Raw genomic sequence first — 17,351 nt, 5'->3', positions numbered from 1 at the left:
TCACAAGTTATGAAACATCAATTATCTGTATACAAACTCAATATTCAAATAATTGTTCAAATGAGTTTTTAAAAGATAAATCTTGTTTTTCCTGTTTAAAATATGCTAATGTATCATCGGATGGTTGAACCTACTCCTCCTCTCCCTCTCCCTGGTGTTTCAGGAAAGTAATGTCCCACGAGTACATCAAGACCTTTGTTTTTATTACCAGTGCAATTTAGGTTCAGGTTGGCAAAAACCCAATGTGCAAATAGCTGTACTTTATGCTGGAGAGATTTCAAAGAATGCATTATATATAATCTGTTTCAAAGTCCTACAGTCCAGGTAAAAAACTGAACCAGAGTTTGTCTTAACTTCCTATAAAATATGACATTAAAAGCGACCAGTTTTTCAATAAGATATACCAAAATATCATTACCTCCAAGTCAAAGAGCCTTGGGCCCTGTTTATCATAATAAATAGGAGCTAAATGATTAGATAGATACTAAATACTTTAAATTATCTCTAACCTTCAAGGCAGGTCAATGTTAATGTGTGTTTGAATGGCTGGCATAAATAGACTGGCATATTCAATCTTAGATAAAGTGAGAGTAAAAGCACCTTCAAGAAATTTCGCTTTGTTTATTTATCTGTATTATACAAATAGGGGGGAAAACCCCAGAAAACACTGTGCTTGCTGTGCAAACAGTTTCAAAACAAATCTAGGTTACCTTTCTGCCAGACTGCTTTTCCTAGGTAAAGTTCTCTTTACCTGTAGGTAGGTTTTAATGGGTCAGTTTAACAGAAGTAGGAACTCTCTCAAATGTTTGTCTTGCCTAAGAACTATCCACCAATAATAGGTAGGATTTTCCTGCAACACTATTTAGGCTGAAAATAAAAAGGGTGGGTTTTGTGGAAAGTGCCTCACAAGGTGATCTGATCATAAATTCCTAACTGGGCAGGTCATAGTCGGTAGTCACGCCCCAGGCCTTTGCCTTCTTTAGGGACAGGTTTTAAACCAGCCCTGTCTGCTGTTCTTGTGCGTCTGGGTTAACACACCTTTGAAATACCAGCAGTACCCCTGGAAGGAGTATTAACCCTCAGGAGCACATAATCTTGTTAACTATCCTATAATCCAATTCCTGCCTTGCTTTTGCACCCCATGCAATTTTCCTTACTTCCCCCAATTTCAAATGCATAAAAGAAGCTGCAAACTGTCATTCCAGGAGCATTTGAGACCTTACTCCCATGCATGTTGTCAGTTTTGTTCAAATAAACACATACATATTCCCTACAAGTCTGGATGTTTCTTGCACTAACGAAATCGACACTCCATTGTTTGAAATTCTCTGTTCTTTGAATACTGGAAGAGAAAAAGTTATGCTTCTTTGAACTTAGGTGGGTTTTTTTTAGGGCATTTAAAAATGATTAAATACTATGATCGTTAAGTTATTGTTGTCGATACTACCAATCCACTGACCACACTCAGCAGACTGCCAGCAAAGCACGAGGATACAACTTTTTCCTTGTGGGGTTATCTAGGTTCTGTGTGTAGGAAAATTGTTTTTGCCTCAGTGAGTCAGAGATTCAATTTTTTACCGTTGTTTCCTTTTTTTAATGAACCCAACCTGGTGAATCTGCACAGCTCTTTTGGTCCTGAGAAGTCTTTTTCGTTCTCTTGGCACATTTTCTAATTAAAACTGTTTCCAAATCCTTCATATACAGTCTTTCGTGTCCTAGGATTCTGCCTATGAGACTATTCCTAGAATTAGGTTATCTACTCCTGCAAAATGGACGTACCTCGTTTCTCTTTGCCTCATCTGCTGTAAATTCTCCTTTTATATCCAAGCTAGTTTCTATAGCAGCCTCTACCCAAGACCCCCATTCCCAGTCCAACTGTATCCTAGACTTGAGTTCTTATTTCTAGATTTCAATTGTGTGCAGCACATTTGGCAGTATAAACAATCATATCCAATAGTGAGTTATACAACATTCAGGTAACGATGTTCTGTCAGAATGTTGGTTCCCAGGATCACAACTACTTGGGCTCCTGTAGAATATGATTCTGATGGAGCCTCCCTACCTTATTTATGCCTTACTTTGTTTGGATCATAAAGACAATTTGGATACATACTTCAATTTGGATACATAAATCAAATGTGACACTTTTTCTATATTTAAAATAATACCTCCTGAACATAATTTTTAAAATAAGCTTTATTGTGAAGTATAAAATATTTCTAAATGATTTAAAAATTTTCAGTTACAGTGTTAACAATTCAATATTCTTTACAAGAGAAAGCACCACATTAAAAATTATATTCATAAGAAAAAAATCTACAATGTGAATCTTAAATTCTTTAATAGTAATTACAACATTACGTGATCATGAATTACCTAACGTAACTTATTCTAACCACGAATCTAAGTTAGGGATCTCAAGCGCAGATGTCTTTAAGGCTGAGTAGGAGACACAGAGTAGCGGCATGGTCTAACATGAGGGAGTCCAGCGGACTGTGGCAAACTGGAATGCAGCCCAATCTGAACACATTTCAAATTCTGAAATAGTATGCACACTGGTTAAAACAACAGTGGGCTAAGCTGGCCTGTATCGACTGCCAGTTTGCAACTCTGGCCTAAAGGTATTTCTAGCAGTTTATGTACCCAACTGTCAAAATGTCAAGACAGCACTGCTTTGTGTGTGCATGTGTACACACACACACATGCATACATATCTGTATGTGTACATGTATATACACATACACGGGTACATGTCTGTACATATATACACGTGTGTGTGTGTGTGTGTGTGGAGCTTAAGTCATTCTTTTGGGGAAACAGATAAAAACTTTAAGAAAAGGTATATTGGACTTTGAAATAATCAGCTTAGGGATGTGCATGGAGATATATATATAACATATATATATTTTTTAGAATTTTTATAAGAGTTTATCTGAGTCAAATTGATGACATACTGGGAAGCAAGATCTCAGGTGCTCCCTCAGTGATATATTCTTAAAACATCTGGTTAGGAGATAAAATTTTAAAAATATCTTCTTTCACATTTCTTTGGGAAAATTAGTTATGCCCAAGAGTTAATTAAAATGAAATAAAATTTCATTGTTTTACCAACACAAAGTCACAGAACATAATACATTATTGCTTAGTAAGAAATATTTATGTGAGAATAAAGTGTTGGTTTTACTAAAGCCATTAGTCAGCATTCAGTCATCACATCACCTCACAATATACAAAAGAAACTGTGATTTAGTTGACAATAACCTTTACTGTAAAGGGCATGTTATTGAAGAACTTTAGAGTTTTATACTTTCAATTAGAAGTAAAGGTTCCACTCTGAACACACAAAATTGCCGGAGCTCAAGTGGCTGTAACCATTTTGGTTTGTTATGCTAAAGCAGTTTCACAATATTTACAACTCTGTATGCCATCAATGACTTTACATTAATAATTTTTTAAATAGTTTTAAAAAATTGAAATGATGGAGGCATTAGAGTGACAAAATCTCCTTTAGAAAGCTTACAAAGGCACATTATAATTCAAATATCCTTACTAGACTAGGAATACATATTTAATTTAAATATAATCTATAGACAACATAGGTTTCAAATAAATAAAACTCAAATACATTTATTCTATGCCTTGACACAATACCCAAAAATATTTTCTACTTTTTAAGACTATTATAGCTCTTTGCTTAAGAAGCTTATCATTAAAAGAAAGCACCAAATCTAGCCATGTAATCTTCCAATTTTAAAGAAGTTAGATATTTTCTGTAGAATAAAGTTTATTTGGGACAGATTGATGATTTCACTTTGACCATTAATTTTTGAAATTTAAAAGTCAATGTTGTTACATTCTTGGCCTAAAGTGAAGTTAGATGTTTTGCAAACCCAGACTAGATAAACATGTAAAAATGTTAAGACATAGTATCTACTCATTAATGCAACAGGTATTTCCACTTTTCATGAAATGAAAGTTGTTCAGTAGGGAAATACATTTGGCATTTTTTTTCTAACCTAGTATTTGGCAGTTTTAAAGTCTTATGCATCATGTCTGCGCCCCCACCTGCATTTTAATTACTGGAAGTACTTACATACAAAACATTCAGTATTTTTTTAGAATTCAAAGTTAACAGTGATTTCACATATCATAAGTATTTCCACAGCAGGAAATTAAAAGTGAAAATAAGATTACAAATTCACTATGGATACATAAAAGAAATAAACATATTTCTCAAAGCAAATGAGCAGTAAAAATATGTAAGGGTATACAATAAAAGCTGATGTATTACAAACTTTTTATCTACCAGTTCTGTAAAAATCAACAGTTTCTATGAATAAATTTATTTTAAATTAATAAATTATTCAATTTAAAAGTTTTCATAAGTAGTAACAACAGACTATATACTGAGTATATGGGATCCCCACAGACAATAACAAAATACTTCATCATTTTATCCAAATATTGGTTTAAAGTCATTCAAATGCATTTAAAAATTATAGTCGACTGACCTGTAACACTGAATGCCAGACTAAAGTGCTGGCAATTTGATACATAGTGCTGCCTGCTCGTTCTTCACGTCATCAACGGACGAAACTCCTTTTGTAAGAAATGTGATGGTCACACTGGTTACAAACAGTGATCCAGTTAGTTAGCATATTTATGGAGAAAGCGTTCAAATGCATCATAGATGGCCTGTCTAAAAATAAAAATGAAAAACTACAAGTAATTCACAAAAAAGGGGGACGTAAGTTATTTCCAAAATTACCTTTGGCTTGCAACCTGACCTCTTTTCCAAATAGCTGTGAAAGAGGCAGGTACCTGAGGGTGGGCTTTGGATCCATGGACCTTCACCACTACTGGAGAACCTCAGACGTATTTCCTCTGATGATGTGTGCCTTAAATTAATGTAATAGGTATGTCTACATATATGAATAATACATAAATGATAAAAGAAAAAGGAACTGGTTTCTTTTTATTTTGCCACCTGTTGAATATTAATTGGCTACATAACTTTTCAGAATATAGTATTATATCTATTTCATAGATTATATAGATACTTTTTATTTATTAAAAAAATGTTCCTAGCAACTGAACTTAAAATCAAAAGCCTTAGTTTCTTATATTAATTGTACTAGGTATTTTAATATTTAATTGGAAAGGAATAGTCAAATTGACCTGGTCCAGGTTTAAAAAATACTATTTTTAAAACTTATTTTTTTCATGTTGTGAGAGTCTACATTTTCACTGTAGAATATTTAGAAAATCCAAAACTACAGAAAGGGAAAAAAGTCATAATCTCATCACTCTAAGCTATCTACTGTAGTGTTATCATATATTGCCTACAAGCTTGTTTTTTGTGTTAAATGCATACATCTGTACTTTCACCCAGTTTAAATAATAACAGATGATACTAATTCTGTATCCTATTTGTTTGACAAAGCATTTCCCCACATCCAATACTAAGATTTTTTTTTTAAGATTATTTTAAAAACTGGCAGCCTGCTATTAGATTGACTTCCAATATGTTCAGAAGAGAGTTTTCCAACACACTTGTATGTGTTTGTCTCAGAAATTTGTCCCCTGTACAATGTAACACACAATGAGAAGGGAAACAAAGTAAGGCTGAACATCTGGATGTTGGTGTAAACACATAAAGAGGTTTTGCTTTAGGGCAGGTATCAGAGCACTAATTGACTGCAGGTGACAGAGAGTGAGAGCCGTGAGATGTTTGTACACTGGACAGTTTTTCCCCCCTGAGTTAGTCCTGGAATAGTTGCTTTGCTAGAATGAATTTCTTTTACTTCCTGATTTCTAAGGTGGCACCCTGGCCTTGTATACATGGTATAAGGAGGGTTAAGAAAGGTATACATATGCCTTTTTAATCATTTGAATAGTCTCTTATTCATTTGTATTATAAATTAGTTCTAAATAACACAAAATATAAGAGCTCATACAGGAGTGTCTTGTGTTACACCTGGTGAGTGAAAAGAATGAATTTTTTTAAATTCTATTCCAAAGCCCTGACTGGTGTGGCTCAGTGGGTTGGGCATCGTCCTGCAAACTGAAAAATTCTATTCCACTGTCATGTACACTTTGATTTTGAAGTAACTGGTCAGGTTTAGAGAGGCCAAATAGCTAATGACTCCACCTGAGCAAGTTATTTACTCTCTTTTGCCCTTATATTTCTGTGTAAAGGGGTTAATAACATCTGAAGCAATTGCTCTAGTACTTGGCACACTGTAAAAGCTAACATTTATCTCTTTTTCAAATGAAGCCTTTAAATGAGCACTTTTGAGTTTCTACAGTTATGGTTCTATCTATTCTTCCTAATTCCTCTGAGCCACACTCCCACTTAAATGCATAAAAGAGAAAAAGAAATTTGATACTGACTTACTAAAGCAAGCATGTGGGTTCTATGATCCACAAATATAACAGAACTTTAGACTATACTTGAGCAACCCTAGCAACCCTTAATATTCACAATTCTTGTTTGTTTTAGTTTTGCTGTGCCAGAAAGTCACACTGGGTAGGTAGGCAGTCTGCTCACTTACCAACTAACAGGGACTCAATTCTGAATAAATATTCTTTAAAAGATCATACAATAAAATGAAAGGTTTATTATATGCTTCAGGACATTAAAGACCTTTAAGTCTTTAAAATTAGCCTGTACCTCCAAAAAGGTAACATCAATAAGTTGAACTAATTAAGTAGCAATATACAAAGAATTATTTTAGACTAAAAAGAATTAAAAATGTCAAACATATATAGCACACTCAACTTTTCTATTGTATAGCTATCCAGCTGGAAATTTTGGAACACTTATTATACTCAGGGCACTGACCTAAGCACTTTATGTGAAATAATTTATTTAACCATTAATGATAAATATATTCCAATGACACCTTTTACCATCAAATTTGTAAAAGTAGAAATAACACAGGATACCAAAAAACAAGTAATAGCATAAAAGTTTTTATAAGTCCTATCAAATACTGGAGTCATAAAAGTTATTAACATTAAAAGCAATATTTCTCTTCTCATTTTAAAGTTCAATATTCACTTGCTACTGAAAACCATTGCTAGATTATTCCACAGATGCTCAGGCCATTCCGATGGAAGAACATCAGTGTGGAGTGAAAAACTCCAGATGAACCAAAGCAAGCTTTACAAACCCTGGTGCTCCTCCCCATTCCCTAAAATGCCTGGCCATTGACATCTAAGGAGGGCGAAACCACGTAACAAAGCATGACTATCATACGCGACTCCCTAGTTCTCTGGAAGAGGACAAGAAAGAGTACCACGTGAGAACCGAGGGAAGCGGGGAGGAAATAAGAGGACTAAAACATGTAATAAAAACACTCAATTTTTTGTATTTGTTTAGTGTAAAAAAAAAATCCAAAAACAATAGACACCTGTTTAGACCAATCATCTTACCTGAAAAGTCCTTGTTTAAAAAGATAAGCACTAATATGACCCCCTTCCAGATACCGGATTTCACAACCAGGCCAAATTTCTTGTAGACTTCGAACTCCTGTTCGTGGAATATAGGCATCTTCTTTGGCTTGAACCACTATAATGAGGCTTGGGTCAACTGGAACTAAGTACAAGATTTTTAAAAATGCAATATATATACTTTTAAAAAATCTCAAGTACTATTGATTGTATTAGAAAATTAAATGCATCATACAATGCATCTGAAACATTTGTCAAGCCAGGACTTTTTTGAGTAAGTTAAAAATCAAATATAGTATACCATAATATATAATAATCATCTCTAATACAATGAGATAAATATGCTAAACAAGGTACAAAATCCAATGTTTTTAATGAATTAAAAAGATGGTCTGGTGTGGCTCAGTGTGTTGGACGTTGTCCCAAGAACCAAAAAGTAGCCAGTTTGATTCCCATTGGGGCCCATGCCCATGTTGCAGGCCAGGCCCTGGGCTGGGGGCCTGTGACAGGCAGCTGATAGATGTTCTCTGGCATATCAATGTTTCTTTTGCTTTCTTTTTCCCCATTTACCCCTCTCTCTAAGAATAAATAAATAAAATGTTTTAAAAAATGGTCTTAGCCCTGGCTAGTGTGGCTCAGTGGACTTAGTGCCAGCCTGCAAACCAAAGGTTGCTGGTTTGATTCCCAGTCTAGGGTACACGCCTGGGTTGCGGGCCGGGTCCCCAGTGTGGGGTGCGCAAGAGGCAACCATATAATGATGTTTCTTTCCCTCTTTCTCCCTTTCCCTCTCAAAAAATAAATAAAATCTTAAAAAAATGAAAATTAAAAAATGGTCTTAGATTTTCATTGATAAATATGATACATTTAAACAACCACTTTATCTGGGAAAACACATTCTGGAGCCAACAATAAATATACTCTGGAAAATATGAAATTAAGTTATAAAACATCCTTAAAATATTTCACAAGTTTATACATCATCCAGTATTCTCAATTTTATGTAAAAATTCATACCTGAGAAATTTGCTACATGAGTACATTCATCCATGACTCCTTTCATAAAGAGTAAAGATTCTTTCTGAAGATTCTTTCTTCTTTGTTCTTTACTGAGTAGGTGGTATGACTGAGGATTACAACTTGTAAAACTGCTTTTGTTGGTTGAAAGAGTTTGATGGAAGCACTCCATCTTAGAAGTGTCCTGCAACCAGAGTCCATCTGATGCGGCACTAAAGGATGTTTGACTAGATGTATGGCACTCAGCAGGTTTTGAGGACACAACTCTGTCTGTCACATCCAAATTTAAAGTTCTAGAAACCAGGTTGAGATTAGTGAGCTTGTCTGCAGTGCTAGGAAAACGTTTCATGAACTCTTGTCCCATTTTGAAAGAATCTGTCTGAATATATGGAAAAAAAAAAAGAAAACATCATTTAATATAAAATACGATTTTATTTAACCACCTTGTTAAAGAGAAATCAAAATATTAATCAAGGAATAAATGGAAAAACAAAATGTATATATACAATGGATTATTAATGAAATCCTGACACATCCTAAAACATGGATGAACTTTGAAGACATTAAACTAAATGGATAAACCAGGCACAAAAGGACAAATGCTGTATGATTCCACTTTTATGAGGAACCCAGGGTGGTCAAATTCATAGAGACAGGAAGTAGGCGGTGGTTGCCAGGGCGGGGAGGTGCAGGGAATGAGCGGAGAGTTATTGTTTAACAGGTTCAGAATTTCAGTTTAGGACGAGGAAAAGTTCTGCAACTGGAAGGTGAGGCTGGAGAGGTGATGGTCGCACAACAACATGAATATGTGTAACTAATACCACTGAAATGCACACCTAAAAACGGTTAAAATGGGACATTTTATGTTGTATATACTTTATCACAATTAAAAGAAACAGAGAAAAGAGATGTCAAAATTTAACTTAGGACTAAGATCTATATTTTATTGCTAAATATTTCCTACTGAACAGTAATGTAAAGGGTATAATTTAGTCTGTCTCATGTTTTTATTGTCAAATTTTGGAAATCCCTGACCTGCTGGAACTTCTAATAGTCTTATCAGTATATCCTGGTAGTAATACAATAGACACTCCAGATTCCTTTCTCAGGTTGAGCTAGGGAGAATTAAAAATGATCAGGGAATAAATATTGCCTATTAAAATCTCAAAAGTCTGAACTAAATTTAAGGGTTTATAATACAACATAATTTACATAAAAATAAATTTTGTTAAATACTAAAAGCAAAGTCAAAAGACGAAATTGATAGTGTGGGAAAATATATTTGCAACCTATACGACAAAGAGTTAATTGTTTTGATTAATGCTAGAGTGAAGAGAAAGCCCAAAATTACAATAGAAAAAATGAGCAAAGGATATACATATAAGGTTATATAGAAAATAAAACAGAAATGGCTCTTTAAACTTATAAACATATTCAATTTCACTAAAAATTAAGTAATATAACAAAAACTATACCAATATTCACTATCAGGGTAAGAAAAACCCCTGTAAGTTTAATAACACACTGCATTTGTGAATTTATGGGGAAAAGACACATGTGTTGGCAGCATAAACTGATACAACTAGGCTTAGATAAAATCTAACCACATTACAGATGTGTATGCCCTTTAACTCAGTGACAACATTTCTAGGGATTTACGTTTGCGAAATAATGTATGTACAAAGTTACTCATTGCAGTGTTGGGTTTTTTAAAGATTTTATTTATTTTATTTTTAGACAGAGAGGAAGGGAGGGAGAAAGAGAGGGAGAGAAACATTGGTGCAAGAGACGTTGTTGATCAGTTGCCTCTCATATGCCAGCTGGGGACCTGGCCCACCACCCAGGCATGTGCCCTGACTGGGAATCAAACCAGCGGCCTCTTAGTTTGCAGGCCGGTGCTCCATCCATTGAGCTACACCAGCTAGGGCCAGTATTAATTTTTAATAGTGAAAGATGAGGAACAACATAAAATGCCCACTAACAGGGTACCATGGTTAATAAATCATGTATTCCTGTAACATACCTTATGCAGCAGTAAGGAAGAAAAAGGAAATATTTGGGCATAGTCCATAAATAATGGAAAGAGAAAAAAATTCATATTTCTATTGGTTTGAAAAAAATCCTTCAAATATTAAATAATAATATAGCGGGTTATTTGTTGAAGGAGATAGGACCTAGGCAAACTGGGAACAAGGATAATATCTATCTTACCAAATATCTTTTTATACTTTTTGATACTTGAACTATATAGACATACAATCTATTTTAAAAATTAAAGAATGAAAAACTGGTTGAAAGAAAGAAAAAAAACCTCAACAATCTGGTTAACAGAACAAGTCACTAAAGCCATCTAGATCACAGAAATATAAAAGAGGAGATGAAGAAGTTTAGTAATATTGGAAAATGTAAGATCAAAGCACCCTAGAATTAGAGTGGTACACCAACAAATTTAACTCCTTTGATAAGGAAAATGCAATTTTTAAAACAAAAAAAGAAGGAAGCCATCTTGACATTTCCTGAATATTCATTACTCCGAACTAGTTCAACAAACAAAGACTCTGTACAACCACCAAGTCAGAGGCATAGAGGAAGAAGTGCTGGTTAAGAACAGACTGCTGCCCTGGATGGAGTAGCTCTGTGGATTGAGTGTCAGAATGCCAAATGAACGGTTGCTGGTTCAATTCCTGGCCAGGGCACATGCCTGAGTTGCGGGCCAGGTCCCCCCCATTTGGGGGGTGTGAGAGCCAACGGATCCATGTTTCTCATGCACATCAATGTCTCTCTTACTCTCTTTCTCCCTCCCTCCCCTCTCTCTTAAGAAAGAAAGAAAGAAAGAAGGAGAGAGAGAGAGGGGGGGGGGAGGAAGGAAGGAAGGGGGGGAGGAAGGAAGGAAGGGAGGGAGGGAGGAAGGAAGGAAATCTTTAAAAAAGTTAAAAAAAGAGGATACATTTCCATTTCACATGACCAAAATTTATGAACCTCCCTTATAAAAATGCATGTTAAAAGTGTTCTCATAAGCTCTCAAATACGGGTATCTTTCTGATTATATGCGTGGATAACAAGGAACTAAGTAGTAGGTACAGCTGTTTTGTAACAGAGTTCTATAGGCAAGTAATTAACTATCCTTTGAGGTTATGCAACGTAGATCTACTTTATAATAGTGATGTAATTATAAATAAAATTCCTCATTGATAGTAGAAAGATCCTTTTTCTTTCTTAGATTTTCCAAGATTCTCAGTACCTTTCAAAGTAATAATGCAACATTTTAAAATTCATGAAAAGAATTGGTCATCTTAGGAGAGTAACAGGGAACCAATTCCTGAAAATGGGCCAATTAAGGGACAGAATCAAGCATTTACCCTGCCTTTCCCATATGAACTGAACTAATAGGTAACCACATAATAGATAAGAGAAGTACCTTTTTAAAAAATATTCAAACAAACCAATGACAATTAGGAAACCAGTGTTTTGCAACCCTCAACAAATTAACTGACATAGGCATTAAAGCATCAATGGAGGCTTACTCCACAAAAAAGAGACAACCGGATAAGATAATACCTGCTTCCCAGACTCTTTCCAAGGAAGTAAAAACTGAGTTTTATCAAGCCTCTAGACCTAGTTGCCAATTTGCAGGCAATACAGAGTACAGAGGGAGATGCTAAACTGTATCATGAGAATAATCAGAAAAATTCTATCTATCAGAAACTCTACAGATAAAGAGCCCACGTTCTTCGATAGAAAAATTTTAAGGGAAAGGCAGGGATGGAAGGGAACTTACAGACTGAAAGACAAATACCATATGATCTCACTAATAAAATGAATCTAATGAACAAAATAAACTAACAAGCCAAAGACAGCCAGAGACGTGGAAACAGGGAACAGACTGACAGCTGCCAGAGGGGAGGGGAAGAGGGGGAATGGTGGAAAGAAGGGGAAGGGTTCAAAGAACCTGTATGAATGACCCAGGGACATGGACAACGGGGTAGAAACTGACTGTGGGAGCGAGGGGCAGGTGGGCTGGGCAGAGGAGGGCAAAGGGGGAAAAACTGGGACAACTGTATTAGAATAAACATGTACATGTGGACAATCAATTATTTTAAAGAAAGAAGGAAGTAAATACTATAAAATCAGAACAATAACTAATAGTAGGGAGGAGGAAGGCCTTTTGATCAGGACATGGAAGTGGTTCCTGGGTGGGGTGGTCACGTTCTACTCTTAACCTATTATAAATGCATTTGCTATTTAATAAAGGTAGTAAGCCATACAATTGCTTTGCATGATTTCCTGTTATCTGTATTTTTTAATTTTATTTTTATATCTGTATTTTATTTTAAAATAACAAATTTTTAAAAGTAAAAAGTAGTACTGCTTTTTAAAAAGTTTTCAATTCTTTTTAAACATTGGAATCATTAAACCATCAACCTTTCCCTGACATTATGTAGAAATTAAAAATACTTACTCCACAATATTCAAGCATGTGAATAATTTCTTCCTCATAAACTGTCTGTGTATAATACTGCTTTTCCAGCTCCCTCCAATTAATCGATTTGCTCAGTACACCCTAAAATAACAAACTAAATTAAGATCAAATCACACCATACACCATTTTGCCCCCAAAATTTATTATTACTGTGCAGAAAAGAGTTAACATAGGCTTGAGGTTTCCTGTCCTTAGAAAGGCCTACTTACAAGGCTGGCCCTGGACTAGAGTCTGGGAACACGACTGGTAAACAGTTCTTTCCCCTCATGTGAAACTTCCTACATGATAAAGTATGTCTCTGCACTTCAACTGCTTGTGCAAACAGTGTAGTTTCTGCTAAGCACCTGCTTTCCCTCTGGAATTTTGGAACAGGCTAGGCAGAGGGTACCTACATGATAAAAACCCTGGACTTCTAGGCTCAAGCGAGCTGTACTAGTGGACAACTCTTTGCATATACTGTCAACACTCACAGCTGTAGGAATCAAACCAGTCCTGTAGGACTCCATTGAACGCTCCCTCCTGGTGTTCTCCAGACTTCGCCCTAGGTGCCTTTCCTTTGCTGACATTGGATAGTACCCGTTTGCTGTAATGAGTCTTAGTCATGACTACAATCACATGCTGAGTCCTGTGATTCCTTCCAGTGAATCACCAAACCTGGGAGTGGTTCTGGGAGCCCCCTAAACAAGTCCGGGTGAGCATATAGTAGCTATTTAATATTAACTGCACCTTGACCAGGTAGCTCAGTTGGTTAGAGTGTTGCCTCAAAATGCCAAGGTTTTGGGTTTGATACCCGGTCAGGGCACATGCAAGAATCAACAAATGAATAGATGAATAAAGGGAACAAATGTTGAACAAATCAACATTTCTCTCTCTCTCTATATATATATATATACACACACACACATAATCGCTACATAAAATTTTTTTTTTTAAATATTAAGTGTAATTAAATACCGTAGTGAAGACACCAGATGCTGTGGACCAAGACAGACACGGAATCAATGGCATGGGCTTAGGCCAGTTAGATACTGCTAAGGAAGCCATCTGTAATATGTTAACACAGTCAGTTAGAGAGCATCTGTTTAAACTTTTATATATTACAATAAAGAATACTTAATATTAACAAGCACTTTGTGTAGTAGGTACTTGGTGAGATAAGACATGAACACAAAGTCTCTAAGCACTATGAGAATGTTTAGAGACCTTTCACACTTCCAAAGTCATAAATCCAACATAACTTCCCCCTTTCAAAGCAATGAAATACATCAGAAAATTTTAAGTAACCTGAAGACCTTTCATAGAGAGCTACTTTCTACTGGGTAAATTTAGAGCAAACACGGGGAGATGTAGATGCTGAGCGTCCGGCTAAGCACTCTCATTACCTAAGTGACTCTCAGGTACAGCAAAATCACAATTACAAAATCTCAGACCCTTGAAGTTGATTGAAAGATGCCAAGAAGTTGGTAAGCTACAAAGCAGAATATATAACTGATATAAAATAATGTAGTGTGTATGTTTAGAGAGGGGAAGAGTTATTTTTGGCTAACAGAATCACAGGCGGCTTCATGAAATGGCCGTCTTCTGGGGAAAATGAAAGATGGGGTCTTGTTTTCCACATAAAATAGACAGCATGATCAAAGGCAAGATGGTGAGAAAGCACAGAGTGTGTCTGGTACGGGACAGGGTTGGGCAAAAAAGCAGGTTTACAGTTGTTCGTATGGAAAATAATACAATAATAAATAATAACACAAGAATGAACTGTGTTTAACGTACTCACGAGTAAACTTTCTTTTGCCCAACCCTGTACTTAAGCTTGGCTGGTCAATAATGCCCATGTGGCCAGTGGGGTCAGACAGGCCGTGCTAGAAAGATCAATCAGATCAGATTAGAAGTTCCTTTGTTCTACAGATAATGGGGAATTAACAAAGAGGTCTGAGGAAAGGAGTGGCATTGTCAAAGAAGTGATTCAAGAAAGCTAAAGTGATAGTAGTTGACTAACGAGGATGAGATTTGGGTGGGAAAACTAGTTAAGAGGCAGTAGTCCAAGTGAAATTAGAAGGCTCCAACCTAGGTTATAACAATGGAAACAGGACTAGGTAGGAAAATATATCCTTTACCACCCTTCACATTCACTGTCTGGTAGTTGTTCTGAATTTGGGTAAGTTCTTGAAGCTAATTTTACCAGATTCACTCTTTGGCAACTGCTTTGAATTTGAGTAAGTTTTTGAACTTAATTTTATAATTCAACTGACTTAGAGCAAACAATACGTAGAAGGTCTATCCAGAGACAGTCCAACCATTGTTAATATAACAAGAATGGTTTGTGTGACATTAATGTAACCCGGCAGCCAAGGCGAGTGGACTGGAATGTGCATGTGTGAACAATGATAACGTTACTGTACTAGTCAGTGGGGGTGGTAGACAGCATTGAATGAACATGTGTACTGTGTGGCTGCAGCATTCAAAATGACTGAGTGAGTATAGCAACAAATGTACATCAAATTTTGCATCAAGCTTGGACATTCCTCCATAGAAGCTCTTCTGAGGATTCAGAAGGCCGCAGCTATGTGATTGGCAGCTTTATCATGACAATGTACCCACTCATGCATCACGCCTCGTGCAGTTTTTTGGCAAAACATCAAGTCACTCAGGTGACTCAGCCCCGCTACAGCTCATATTTGGCACCCTGAGACTTCTGGCTTTTCCAAAAACTAAAATAACCTTTGAAAGGGAAGAGATTTCAGGTAGTCAAGATTCAGGAAAATATGACGGGGAAAAGTTGATGTCAACTGGGAGAACTGTGTGAGGTCCCAAGGTGACTACTTTGAGAGGGACTGAGGCATCACTGTCCTATGTACAATGTTTCTTGTGTGTTGTATATTCTTTTAATAAATGTCTCTATTTTTCATATTATATGGCTGGGTACCTTCTGGACAGACCACATATTTTTAATGCACTGAATGACTGACACATCCAGATAATGAACCAGAGCATATTCCTGATCTTCACTGAACTGACTGCTTCACGGAGAAAACAGACTGCTGAATAAATGAATAAAAGCACTAATGGGAGATGAAGTATAGCGTGGAGTAAGGTTGGGAGTCAGGGAGAGCTTCTCATAGGAAGTAAGCTCTAAAATGGAACCAGAGAGCAAGCTGTTACTCAACTAGGTGAAAGGGCATAGAGGGGCACTAGAAGGATGCCAGCACCTGGCACAGTTACAGCTAGTGCAACAGCAAGCCTTTGGCAGGTTTTAAGTAGGACAGAGCTGAGATCAGACTAAGGTGACTAGGGTGTGGAGAAAAACTGTTAAGAGAAAGATTAAAAGAAAAGAATACAGAGAGGGAAACCAATTAGAAGGCCATTTTAGTACACTCTATAAGATAAAGGTAAAATAGGTTTGTGGTACTGGGAACAGAGATAAGAGGTGAATGAAAAGTATTTTCCAAATTAGCTATTTTTATCAATATAAGACATTTATACTTTAAACTTGAGTTAAGTTTTATAATCTACTTTTAATAAAGTATTAAATTCAATACCTGAGATGTAACTGTGGGGTAAGCACAATCAGTATCTACATAAATCATAAAAAAAAAAAAAATCATTACTTTATAGTTGGAATGGAAGTTTAATCTGTTTCTGTTTTCACCAAAACTAAAATTAATTCTATACATACATGAATTTTGAAAATAATTATAGATTCCCTAGATCTCATAAACACAATCACAAGTAAATACCAGTTGAAATGAAAGACTTACATGTCCTCCCATGGATATTCCGGTCATTCCTAGAGGTCCATAGCCCTCTCTCTCTAGCCAGTGCAGGAGAGCTGCAGACTCTAAAACAAGAGCTCCTCCCATCACAAATAGGTCAGACACGTTTTTTAAGCTGGACCTTCTAGCCTCACAAAACAAAAAAGAAAATTATTTATTTTATGCATTTACATTTTAATATCTGCAAATTTAAAACAGGCAGCCAGAATTCATGTTTTTCTTTTAAAGGACCAAATAGCTAAGTAAAATAATGGACTGAGTTGATGTAGTTAAAGTGCTGCTGCCCTGGCTGGTGTGGCTCAGTGGACTGAGTGCTGGCCTGCAAACCCAAGGGTTGCTGGTTCGATTCCCAGTCAGGGCACATACCTGGGTTGTGGGCCAAGCACTCAGTTCGAGGCGTGGCAGAGATAATCACATATCAATGATTCTCTCCCTCTCTTTCTTCGTCCCTTCCCCTCTGAAAAATAAAATGTTTTTTTAAAAAGTACTGCTAATATATTTCTACATGATAATCACAAAACTTATTTTTTTTAATTTACTCATTGATTTCTAGAAAGAGAGAGAGAAGGAAAGGGAGAAGGAGAGAGAGAGTGCAACATCAAACCGACAACCTTGTCATATTGGGATGA

The 17,351-nt window shown here is 36.0% G+C and overlaps 1 protein-coding gene across 4 annotated transcripts in view; it reads right to left on the bottom strand.

The window, feature by feature from the left end:
- Nucleotides 1-2,175: 2,175 nt before the first annotated feature.
- Nucleotides 2,176-17,351, bottom strand: part of ABHD18 (abhydrolase domain containing 18) — a 32,630-nt gene continuing 17,454 nt past the window's right edge. For 3 of the 4 annotated variants that reach the window (XM_053910360.2, XM_045202550.2, XM_053910361.2), the window contains 6 exons: nucleotides 16,708-16,846; nucleotides 13,904-13,993; nucleotides 12,929-13,030; nucleotides 8,470-8,848; nucleotides 7,438-7,600; nucleotides 2,176-4,699 (listed from right to left, as the gene is read on the bottom strand). In XM_053910360.2, the coding sequence (XP_053766335.1) occupies nucleotides 4,648-4,699; nucleotides 7,438-7,600; nucleotides 8,470-8,848; nucleotides 12,929-13,030; nucleotides 13,904-13,993; nucleotides 16,708-16,846 (925 nt within the window). In that variant the 3' untranslated portion in view covers nucleotides 2,176-4,647. Of the gene's footprint in view, nucleotides 4,700-7,437; nucleotides 7,601-8,469; nucleotides 8,849-12,928; nucleotides 13,031-13,903; nucleotides 13,994-16,707; nucleotides 16,857-17,351 lie in introns of all 4 variants that reach the window. The other variant, XM_053910364.2, reaches the window with a different exon arrangement.

Source organism: Desmodus rotundus, chromosome 9 (assembly GCF_022682495.2).
Source record: "Desmodus rotundus isolate HL8 chromosome 9, HLdesRot8A.1, whole genome shotgun sequence".
Lineage (NCBI taxonomy): Eukaryota > Metazoa > Chordata > Mammalia > Chiroptera > Phyllostomidae > Desmodus > Desmodus rotundus.
This window is presented reverse-complemented; position numbering and strand designations above follow the sequence as displayed.